Genomic DNA, 12,739 nt, shown 5'->3' on the forward strand with positions numbered 1-12,739 from the left:
TCAATCACCTGCACATCTTGATTCAAGTGTAATGATTGCCCAAGATTATGTCTAGCTAGTTGAAATGACTGGATTTAAGTGGCAAGATAGGAGTTGGGAAGCAAGATCCTCGCACTTCTATTATTCAAGATAGGATTTAGCCCAATGAAAAAGCAATAATTAGACTAAATTTTGGGGGGAAATTATTTGAAAAAATGTTATATATCATTGCCTAACTTTTTAACCTTTTTATTTTACTTCCAAATTTGTGTTGTTGTAAAAACTATTTTAGATAATAGGCAGATAAAAAGTTAGTTTTTGAGTTATAAGCAGATGTTTTGAAATTTATAAGTTGTTGTAAGATATGTTGTATACGAAAAATTGAAATATATAACGTGAATTTTAGATTCCATACAGTGAAATACAAATGATATAGTATAAGATGTCTCGGTCAAATTACCCCAGTACGAGGATTCATCGTCAACGCACGAACAAATTCTTCAATATTTCTATCGGAACTCCCTCCCTCATCTACCGCCGCTCTGGCAATACTACTCCATTTGGCGGCATTTGTACTAACAACCTTCCCTTCCTCCCCCTCCATAACATTCTTCACACAGCGAACTATCTCTTCTCGTCTCACTAATCCTTCCTCATCCGCTTGAGCCCTAATCCCAGTCCCCCAGACTTCTGTCACAAACTTAGCGTTCGTGCTCTGGTCAGTCCATTGTGGCATCCCCACTATAGGGACCCCGAGACTCAGGCTCTCGAGAGTCGAATTCCAGCCACAGTGCGTGATGAAGCAGGCTACAGCCTCGTGTGCCAACACCTCTAGCTGAGGGCACCACGACACTATCAGTCCTTTCTCCGACGTCTCCTCTGAGAAGTTTTCTGGAAGCTTAGCTTCTTCCGATGATCGGACCACCCATAAGAAATGGTTGCCGCAGGCTCTCAGAGCGCATGCTAGCTCTAGGGTTTGCTCAGCAGTTAACTGAGCCAAACTTCCAAATGAGACATAAATGACTGATTTAGGTTGTCTTTGATTCAGCCAGTTCTTGCAGGCATTGGTGTCTGGCTTGAAGATAGTGAAATCATATTCTCTGTCATCCTGCAAACGTTTGTCTAAGTACATTGATGGTATGGCTGGTCCTATTGCCTTCACCCGCAACGATCTTGACATCCATTCGAGTACCTACCATTCAACAATTATTCCTACTATAGTTTAGCATTGTCCTAAGATTGAAATTGGATTTTACAGACATTGATTAACTACTTCACACCTTCTTTGTGTCTTCTATTTCAATTGTGTATTATAATATCTCGCCCAGAAAACGTAGGGCAAATTGCAGCTACCTTTCCTCAAATTTAATAAAATTATAAATATTTCTCTTTGTTTAAAAAATTATAAATACTGCCGTCAAGTAAAAAATAATTATGCAGCTCCTAAATGTCAATCCACAAAAATAATTTAGAAAATTCTATAAAATTATACTTTATAAAAAAATGACAATTTAGTCAGTTCACTACAAAAATTGAATAGAAACCTAATGAAGGCTAGCGGAATGACTCGTTGTTAGATAAATGTTTATAATACTAAATCTCGAATAATATTTATAATTAAGAGCTATTTGTACGTATACTAAATCTCGAGGGTGGCTATAATTTACCGTACAACATATGAATGTCAAATGTAAATGTAAAAAACTATATTTTTTTTCCAAAAAGACACATTATATTAAATCAAATACAAGTGTAAAGTGGGTTAAATTGCATTTTTCATCCTACAAAATAAGAGTTTACATTTTTTTTTTCGTGATTTTACGTAAATTTTAAAATAGTCCTAAAATTGAATTTTTTTCGACACATTTAGTTCCACTCATAATGTGCACCTCTCTAATAATTCTCCATTTACTACTATACCCTTTTCAGTTAGGTTTGGATGAGAAATGTTCGAAATTAAAGACGGATTTTTTCTTATAATTTTATTTTCTTAATTTTTTTCAAAAATGGCAATTCTGAAAAAGATTCATCTTTGTTTTTAAATTTTATTTTAAAATTTTGAAACAAAAATATTTTTTGCTTTGAAAGATGAAAATTATTAATCGATATTTTTTCATCTCTGATTTCCATCTTCTAAACACCTACTCGTATCACGGTCATGTGATTTTGCTCTCTATTTTTTTATCATGGTCGAGGAATGTCCACAATTTCATGAAAATACTAGAGAATTTTTTGCATATTACCCCTTTTTTTCAAAAAAAAAAAAAAATTACAAAAAATTTATTTCAACGTAACTTGTTTACATCTCAAAGGAGGTTTATTTATGTTGGACAAAACTCATGAAAATTTTGTATAATTTTTTGTATTAAATATATATAAATACTCAATAATTAATAACAATAAACCAACAACCATTATTATAAAGTGATATGACATAAACTTCAATTAATTAAACATGACATCAAAAGATATGTGTGATTGGACATATCATTGAAAAGGTCAAATTAAGGTATCATATAAATCCAACACCTAACATGACCTAATTTATACTATATGATACTTTTACACCTTATATATATATATATATATCAAAAGATAATTCATGCACCTAACTAAATAGGGTAAATATCAATTTATCACACTGTAATATTAAAAATGAGCACATTACCCTTATATGAAAAAATATGGTAATTTATCCTCTTATACTTTTTAAAAATGAAGCAATTTACCTCCTTATATAGAGAGGTAAATTGTTTCATTTTAAAAGTTATAGGGAGTAAATTATTGTATTTTAAAAGATATAGAAAGGTAAATTGCTATTTATTTTTTTTATAAAGGGATAATTTACTCATTTATGATATCACAAGGGGGTTGCTTGCATTTTTTCCTAACTAAATATGTCATCAACAATAAAGACAATTAAGCACATGTAAGTTTCCAACCATAAAAACGAAATAGCACATTTTAAATTTAAAAAAATTCCTTATTTGAAAAAAATATATATTTATGCATGGCATTTTAGTTTTTTATATTGTTATAATTGTAAATAATTCTGTATATTTTTTAGATTTAGCAAATTTATGACATATTAGGCCAGAAAATTCAGAACCGGTCGAAAGTCTCGTGTGTATCCCCGATGCCCGATTTTAATTTTTCAGTCAAATATATATGCACGATTATTTTATAATTTTAAGAATATAAAGGATTAAAAAGATAAATAATTATGATTAAAGGATGAAAAATGCAATATTAAGCCTTGAAGTTAATTACCTCTTCTTCCAACTCATCGAAAGTGTTGATGAAGATCCAATCCGCCTTGTCAACATTCCGGAACTGATTCAGAACCATTTGAAAAGTCCCCGGATACGACCCGTGATCGTAAATAAACGAAGGCATCTCGTCGGGTCTCATCGCCGGCAACCCGGGAACCACCACTTCACCGCCCGAAAGCGGCAGCTCCAGCTCCCCTCTGTACACATGATGATAAATGTTGTCCACCGCGCACGACTGCGTGAAAAACGCCGCCGCGAACAACCCCAACCCCTTGGCCACATCCAAAGCCCACGGCATAAACGGGTCGTAAACCACGCAGTCCACGGGGCAACCCGAGCCCGCGAGATCTTGGAGCAGGTCAGCAAGTGTTTCTTGCCCGATTTTCTGGAACCGGGCCTGGTATTCATCGGAGCTCTTGGCTTGTGCCCGCCCGCCTTCGTCGAAGCCGTCGGAGATTGCCCGGACGGATATGGATCCGCCGGAGAACCCGGGCGTGGTGCTGAGTAAGAATCTGGTAAGTGCTAGAGTGACTTTGATGTGTTTGCAGGTTAAGCGCTTGGCGAATTGGAGCATCGGGTTGATGTGACCTTGGGTCGGATGGGGCAAGATTAAACAGTGAGCTTTGCATTCTTGGTCTGTATCCATGGTGGCTCAGAGTGACGACTCTTCCAACGTTGTCCGTTTGTTAGAAGTTAAGACATTGAACATGAAATGTATTGCTGCACTTGGGAGTTGGGACATATTTAAATAGGGCCCAACGCCATTTACATTCTATAATATTATAAACAAATAAATTATTTTTTTTACAATAAAAAATAATAATTTATTTTATGTATTTTTTAAAATAAAATAATTTATCTTCTTAGATAAGGAGGTAAATTGCTTTATTTTAAAAAGCACAATAGGAGATAAATTGTTGTATTTTAAAAGATACAATGAGGTAAATTGCTATTCTTTTTTTATAGGAGGTAATTTTCTCATTTACTAGAGACTGTTTGCATTTTTCCCATTGAAATACAATAATACGAAGGGGCTCACGTTTTGAACATAAGGTCTGGTTTAATTGATGAAATTCATAATCATATGTTCAAATTTCATACGAGCGTCAACTAAGTAGTTATTGATTAATTCTGGAAATTTGATACAGATCAATATAGTGACTGTTGACTAATAAAATTGATGATTGTAATTAGTTCATTAAAAAAAAGTTACAAAATTGGAGAAATTCTAGTATGAATCCAGTTTGGCAAATTTTGAATTAATTATATAACAAGTGCAATACAATTGTTGTGTGATTAATACAAAATTCAGAAAAAATAACTAATCACATAATAAGTATATTATATTTATTTTATAATTGATTTAACTCGATAAAATATGATATGAACAAGTATATCAAAAGTAACAACATTCATGATTGGAGTTGTCTAATTTTATACAAAATCTCGTCTTCTTGTCTGAAAACGTTCCTTGAAATTTTTTTATCTGAATCCTGTTTTAGATGCTGAGGCATATAATTTTGGATGGGCCACTAAGAATGAGGCCCAATAAGAAAATTGGATTACATGATGAAATTGGGCTTGTTTGTAAGCAAACCCTAAGCCATATAGCTTTTTGTATATAAAGTATTCTAGGGTTTCACTCTGCCACAAACACTAGCACGCAGGCTCTTCTCTCAATTTCGCAGACATTAGCGTCCCTTAGCTAGAATCATGGCAGAGAGAGGCTCAGGAGATCGCGGCGGTTTCGGGCGTGGGTTCGGTGGCCGTGGCCGCGGAGGAGACAGGGGAGGTCGTGGACGCGGCCGCCGTCCTCGCCGTGAGACCGAGGAGGAGAAGTGGGTGCCGGTGACGAAGCTGGGACGGTTGGTAAGGGATGGTAAGATCAAGTCGGTGGAGCAAATCTACCTCCACTCTCTCCCAATCAAGGAGTACCAAATTGTCGATGCCCTGATTGGACCCTCACTGAAGGACGAAGTGATGAAAATCATGCCAGTTCAGAAGCAGACCCGGGCCGGTCAGAGGACTCGGTTCAAGGCGTTCGTGGTTGTCGGGGACGGTAACGGCCACGTGGGCCTCGGGGTGAAATGCTCCAAGGAGGTGGCTACTGCAATTCGCGGCGCCATCATATTGGCTAAGCTGTCTGTTATCCCTGTGAGGAGAGGGTACTGGGGGAACAAGATCGGGAAGCCACACACTGTGCCGTGCAAGGTTACCGGGAAGTGTGGGTCTGTTACAGTGCGAATGGTCCCTGCACCACGTGGTGCTGGGATTGTGGCGGCGCGTGTCCCGAAGAAGGTGCTCCAGTTTGCGGGTATTGAGGACGTTTTCACCTCATCACGTGGATCCACTAAGACTCTTGGGAACTTTGTCAAGGTATAACTTTCGCTGCATTATCTCATTATTTTTGGGTTACTTCACTTTTTATGTTGTGTTCAATATCCTCTAGCGTTATGAATATGAGTATTATGATTAATCAACTAGGTATAACATGGATATTTGAAGTTTTGCCTTTGAGACTGTATTTTATTTATTAATGGAATTTAGATTTAATCACCTGAATGAAATTGCAGTTATTGTAAATTGATTTGGTGTAAGAATGTTAAGGTTTGATCAGTATCACAGTTCAAGTTTCGAGATATCCTGATTACGGATGATATCTCACTGATTCACTATGTTTCCATACTCCCATAATCTGTGCATATCTGGCTATTTTTAATGATCCTATGATTTGCGTTTGCTAATTTAGATTCCTTTGTCTTGGCGTGCATGACTAGGTGGAATTTGATTATTGTTTCTGTGTTTAGCATGTTGCAGCTGCTGTATGGAACTTTGGACCTGAATATATTTAGAATCTTTAACTCTTGTGTGATCATTCATACTCTTAACTGTGTAATCCTCATGGAGTACATATGTAAGTTTAGGTTTATCCAACTTTGGATTGGTCATTTTCATGTAATCTCTTGGCGCTTGGTACTCTTGTTGCCCATGGTTGATATGCTTAAACTTCATTAATCCTAAAGATGCTTCTGCTGATGTATATCACATGGTTTTTCTGAAAGAATGTACTGAAATTCGAAATTCTCATGAAATGATGTGACATATTTCCCCAAGAGAGTTTTGCATATTTTTTAACAGTTCTCTTTTTTGGTTTGTGGGGGCGTGGGTAGTATTGTGGTTTAATTTGGGACTCAAATGATACTCAATAAATGCTAAAAGAATTAACTCTACCAAGTCTAGGTCTCAGTTGTAGTCTGCTCAACAAGTAATTTGACACTTGTGTTTCTTTACAGGCAACTTTTGAATGCCTCTTGAAGACCTACGGCTTCCTAACTCCGGACTTCTGGAGGGAGACCAGATTCACAAAGTCTCCATTCCAAGAATACACCGATCTGCTGGCGAAGCCGACGGGCAAGATTGTTCATGTTGTTGACGATGCTGAGGCTTGAGGAAAGAACTTACAAGTTTAAATTTTGCCTAATGTTAAATTCACTTTTATGGTAAACAGGTCTGTTTATTGGGAGTTTGATTGGATACTTTGTCTTCCTTCCTTTCTTTCTTAATGCAAGGGACTTTTGCTGCCTTCTTGATCCCAAATTTTCTTGGTTGTGATCTTAAGTTCGATTCAAACAATCTTGCGGTTTTCATGGATAATGCTGTACTATCACTTATACATACATTATTATGCCTGTATTTATACTGAAGGCTTAGATTTTAATGTTAATGTACAGCTTTCTTCATAGGTCAATAGGCAAAATTGATGATAGTTACTTTGAAGGTAAAGCTAATTGTTGTAAACTAGATTTTCTTCCCCTTCTCTGAGGAATGCCTTCTATTGTGACTGTGATTGTTACGAATACTAGGCTTAATTACGCGTAGGCTCATAAGACTCTAATGAAAATATGAAATTATATTTTTTCATCAAGTTTTATATATTTACAGTTCCTTTTATAAATTTATTGTTTACATTTATTATTAGTTTTGAGAGTTTGATCAAAAAATACTGATGATTATAAAAGAATTATATAAAATTTTAATTTTATTATATATTTAATACTTTTATGTAATAATTTGTATTTATAGTGAGAAAATTTTAATAATATTAACTTCATTTATACATATATTGTATTTTCTTTTTTATAGATGTAAAAATATGTAAAAGCATGTTAAATGACGGCAAATTAAAAATTTATGTAATTTTATTTGTCGAGTCAGTATGTGAGTAAACAAAAAAAAATATTTGAAAAGGGTGTAAATATAATTTTAAATTAAATTTTAAATTTTATATTTTTAGAGAATGTCTAAGTGTTAGTTAACCCTAAATAATATAAACTCTTCCCTGTTCATTCTGGTATTGTTTCTTTCGTTTGGGCTCCAATAGTGGTAGGTGGGCTCCTTGCTAAACCCTTGATCATTGCTCTTGGCCCATTTTAAACTACCACACGAGGGTTGTAGACATTTCACCTCACTTCTCGAGAATAATTACACTTTTATCTTTTGAGATTTAATATAATTATATATAATTTTTTTATATTTTAAAAAATTATATATAGTACTATTGAGGTTTGTACCTGTCTAGTAACTACGTCTCTTCATTGATCAAAATTTATCGACATTAACAAAAGAAATTAAATAAAAAATTATATATATTATCAATTTATTATTAATTTATTATAGGTAAAGTAAATTTTTCGAATTAAATTATCCTTATAACGATGAAAATACACCTCCTTATATGCATTTACATGTGAAGATGTAAAAAGATATTTGACTATAAAAATATTTATTTAACGTGCTATAATCAATGATAAGTCAATGGAAATAAATATGAAATTTTATTTATTTTTTTGTTAATATCAGTAAATTAAATAAATTTCACTAATAAATGACTTATTTATTGGACGAAAGTTACTAATGAAATTTTTTATATCATATGAAATTTATTTATAATTATACCAAATTTTAAAAAAAGGGAGTGGTATTATCTTTTTCTTTTTTTTTTAATTGAAAAGATGAATTATTATTTATTTATTTTAAGTCCCCCCTTTTCCAATTGTTAAAGTATGCGAAATAATAATTTAAACTATAAATTGCAACCTCCACCCTAATCTTAGTGTTATTTTAATATGTAGTGATTTCAATCGGAGTTGCAAATATGTGGGTAAATTACATTTTTGGTCCCATAAGTGGATCCGATTCCAATTTTAGTCCCATACTAAGGGCAATTCGCACATTTGGTCCGATAAGTGGATTTTTTTTCCAATTTCAGTCCCGGTTGGGAATTTCCGTTAAAACTTAACGGCAGCTGCTGAAATCCATTAGGTGTTGTTAAATATGGAGGGAAAGCATGGAGAATTGGAGGAAAAATCAACAACTTGGTGGAAATTACATTATACCCTCTTCCTTCTATTTAAATCCCATTTCTTCATTTCTCTCTTGCATTTTATAGAAAAATATCTCACAAAATATGGCTGGTAATAGAGAAAATTTTTGTCATTGTGGAAGGCTTGCGATTTTGAAAACCTCATGGACCGACGACAACCCAGGTAGGAGGTTTTTTGGGTATACGAAAAAAAGAAGCGGATGTAGTTTTTTTTCATTGGGAAGATCCGCCGATGTGTGCAAGGGCAAAGGTTATCATACCCGGATTGCTTCGAAAACTGAATAGAATGGAGGACAAAATTGCACAAATGCAACGAAGACAAATTGTTTTAGTTTATTTTTTGGTTGTATCTTGACCTATATGTGTTGTTTTAGAAGGAAGAGGGTATAGTGTAATTTCCACCAAGTTGTTGATTTTTTCTCCAATTCTCCATGTTTTCCTTCCAATTCTACATGCTTTCCCTTCATATTTAACAGTACCTAACGGATTTCAGCAGCTGCCGTTAAGTTTTAACGGAAATCCCCAATTGGAACTGAAATTGGAAAAAAAATCCACTTCCAGGACCAAATGTGCGAATTGCCCTTAGCATGGGACTAAAATTGAAATCGAGTCCACTTATGGAACCAAAAATATAATTTACCCCAAATATGTGAATTCACCATAAGCTTACCCGTTTTTACCTTGACAAGTAACGATGCAGAGCTTGCATGACAATACAACTATTAAAGTGTCAATATATCTTAAAATAATTAAATAATTATTATTACTTTTTAAATATTTTAAAAAATACAAATACCCCTAATTTTAGCATTTTTATGCTGAAAGCAAGTGAGAAGTTCCTAATATAATTTAGGAACTAAACTTTTGATACTAATAAAAAACCATAATTTTCAAAAAAAAACCATAATCCTCAAGAATTTTCTCTATTTACATACTTAGTTCTAAAAATCTCACATTTGATCATATTTTGGCAAATTTAATAATGTGATGATAATTTTGGCACTAACAACATATAGCTACTGGACCAAGACTGATATCTACATCAGTAATTTAGGGGTGGCAACGAGTCGAGATCGACCATTTTTGTCGAGCTCGAGCTCAAGCTCGAACTGATTTTTTATTTTTATTTTTATTTATTATTATTATTATATTAAATTATAGAAATCATCAATTGTTTACATAAATTTATAAGTAATAAAATAGATTGTATAATGCATACTATATTATTATTAGATTAAATAATGAGAATCACCAATTTTTTACATAAATTTATAAGTAATAGAATAGATTGTAGAATGTATACTATATTAAATATATCAAAATATAGTATAAAATTCTAATTTCTTGTTATAAATATAAACTACTGATTAGTTTAGTAGTAATATAATTAGTAAATTGTATAAAAAAAAATCATTCTGAACTGTTTAAAGTTATTGGGAAAGTATCAATTATCTGAAATAATGCAATTAAAATACATAAAAATATTTTATAGTTGAGATTAATATGTGTTCACAATCTGCATTAAATTTATATATTTATAAATGTTACTATTATATTGATGTAACCACTATTTTATTTTGTTGAACAACATGGGTTAATCGGACCATCAAAATTCAGATCATACCGTTAGATAAGATCAAACTTACAAAAAAATACACTTGGTAAAATTTTAGACTTATTAGATATACGGATGTCAAGATATCGTGCTCAGAACATAAAAATAATCATTCAAATCGATGTATCATAGAATCAGGCCATGTGATTTTAAATCAAACCATCTGATATGATCTAATGGACACGGTCTTATACATATATAAATTTGATGTGAATCCGGCCTCCAAATTTTAAGATATCGTAATTGTTGATTAAAATTTTTAATCTCATTATATATATAATAAAATAATAATTAAAATTGTTCAACCATCACTATTATTATCATTATCATTATTTTTAAATTAATTCATATGAATCACTAAATTTTGACATAAAATAATAAAATAGATTACATAATGCATAGTATGTATCCTGATAATAATACAAAATTCAAAAATAGATTAAAAAAAAAATTATAAGTGAATTACCTATCAATTTAAAAAAAGTATAACGTAATACAAATATATATTAAAATATAGCATAAAGTTCATATATGTCATATTAAATAATAATTTTAATTACAAAAAATATTATAATTTACTAAGTTGTTGATTAAATTTATTTTTGTATAAAGATTAAATGTATAAATAAAAGTACCATAATTTATTATTATCCAAAATAAAATATATGATAGTGATTAATAATTATAATATATGGTCAATTTTGATTATAAAATCGATCAAATATAAAATATAAAATTCAATATATAAAAAATTTAAAAATAAAAATATATATAAAAAACCAAAAAAAGCTCGCGAGTTTATGAACAAGCACAGTTGAGCTCGATAAACTCGCGAGTAGGCTCGACTCATCTACCACCTCTAGTCAGTATGAAGGGATCAAAATTGTTAATACTTAACTAAATTTATAAAAAATGACCAAATATGAGATATTTAAAACTAAATCATAAAAAAAAATAACAACTATATAAATAGAGTAAGTTACAGGATCAAAAATGCTAACACTTATAGTTACAGAACAAAAAATATAATTTTGTTATAATTATGTCTAACTAACTCTGATGCATTAAATCCCTTTAAAAGTATATAAATATATTTTACCATGTTAATTAATATAATATTTCAATAATTAGATAATTTATAATTTCCCAAATTTGAGACATTATATCCCCAGATCCACTTAATTGCTAGGATGGCAATGAAAAATCAAAAGTGTAGAATCTTTGGAAAAAAGAAATATTTCTTAAGAGTCTCTTTTTCTTCATTATTTCTCAAAAAAAAAAAAAGTTAAATCTTTCTTGAAAATAAATAATTAAAAAAAGGTGAAAACCAACAATAATTAATAAAGAATTCCAACTTTCGAATTGTGAGGAGATGCACAATTCCCCATAATTTAATAAAAACAAACATTGCTTTTGATTTGTTGAATTGTTTGAATTTGTAATTTATAAGATTTGATGATACGATTTTGTGTGTGTCCTATGATTTCATATTCGAAGTACATTAAAAATTAACATAGTCTTATACTCTTTTCGGAGAATAGAATGTGGGTCTGATTTCTCTCTCCTCTCTCTCATCTCTCTCATCTCTGTTGTATTTATTATTCGTCCACATGTATTGTATATTTTGATTTCTCAGGACTTAGATTTTGAGCTCAGGTTTTGCAGCATGGCTTCTGGGTTTTTTGTTCTCTTATAGAGAATGTTGGAACAGCTCTCTGCCTGCATGCAAACTCAAATCTTGTTCTCAGACTTCTCTCGCTTTCTGGGCTTCTTTGATTTCTCATGGTAAGTCTGTTTCTCCATTTCTTGTTTCTTCTTCTTTTTTTTTTTTTTGGGTTAAATTTTCCGTGCATTTTTGTTGGATTTGATCTGGTTCTTGATTTTGGGGGCCAAATATTTAATCTTTCTCGCATTTGCCCGATTGATGCTGTTCTTCAATTTGATGGGCTTTTCTTTCTTCTTTTTTGATAGATTGAATGAATGGTTGCATTTTCTGCAAGTTTTGCGCTGCGGGGATTTGTTTGCTGCTGTTAATTAAGGGGGTTTTGGGATTCATTTCTGGAGGAAGTTAGTTCAAGATTGTGGGGTGTGTTGGAGAGAGTGAGAGAAGAGAGAGAGGGGTAAAGAGGAGGAGGCCATTGAATGGTTGCTCAGAGAATGGGATCTCAAGGGGGTTGTGGTAATAGCATTGGGGGAACCCAAATTCAGACACAGGACTCGAAACCGAACCCGTTGGCTAGGGAAGGGTCCTTGTACAGCCTCACTCTAGATGAGGTTCAGAACCAATTGGGAGATTTGGGGAAACCTCTGAGTAGCATGAATCTTGATGAACTTCTGAAGACTCTGTGGACGGCTGAAGCGAATAATCAAGCGATAGAGGGTGTTGATTATGGGCCGTCTTTGCAGCCTGGCCGCCCTGCATCAGGCTCATCTTTGAATCGTCAGTCGAGCCTCACATTGTCTAGGGATCTGAGCAAAAAGACTGTTGAT

At 32.6% G+C, this 12,739-nt stretch overlaps 3 protein-coding genes across 3 annotated transcripts in view; 2 read left to right on the top strand and 1 right to left on the bottom strand.

The window, feature by feature from the left end:
* Positions 350-4,000, bottom strand: LOC105162724 (UDP-glycosyltransferase 74E1-like). The gene is made up of 2 exons (XM_011080828.2): positions 3,250-4,000; positions 350-1,171 (listed from the first exon to the last, which is right to left on the bottom strand). Exons 1-2 carry the CDS (start codon positions 3,895-3,897, stop codon positions 431-433), a joined length of 1,389 nt encoding a protein of 462 aa, XP_011079130.1. The 5' UTR covers positions 3,898-4,000; the 3' UTR covers positions 350-430.
* LOC105162725 (40S ribosomal protein S2-4-like) lies at positions 4,882-6,975 on the top strand. Its single transcript, XM_011080829.2, has 2 exons — positions 4,882-5,627; positions 6,545-6,975. Exons 1-2 carry the CDS (start codon positions 4,965-4,967, stop codon positions 6,698-6,700), a joined length of 819 nt encoding a protein of 272 aa, XP_011079131.1. The 5' UTR covers positions 4,882-4,964; the 3' UTR covers positions 6,701-6,975.
* LOC105162726 (ABSCISIC ACID-INSENSITIVE 5-like protein 2) overlaps positions 11,785-12,739 on the top strand; it is a gene marked incomplete in the record, with an annotated part of 4,583 nt that continues 3,628 nt past the window's right edge. Inside the window, 2 exon segments of the mRNA XM_011080830.2 lie at positions 11,785-12,034; positions 12,221-12,739. Coding sequence (XP_011079132.1) covers positions 12,392-12,739 — 348 coding nt within the window.

The sequence above is a fragment of the Sesamum indicum genome, linkage group LG5 (assembly GCF_000512975.1).
Source record: "Sesamum indicum cultivar Zhongzhi No. 13 linkage group LG5, S_indicum_v1.0, whole genome shotgun sequence".
Lineage (NCBI taxonomy): Eukaryota > Viridiplantae > Streptophyta > Magnoliopsida > Lamiales > Pedaliaceae > Sesamum > Sesamum indicum.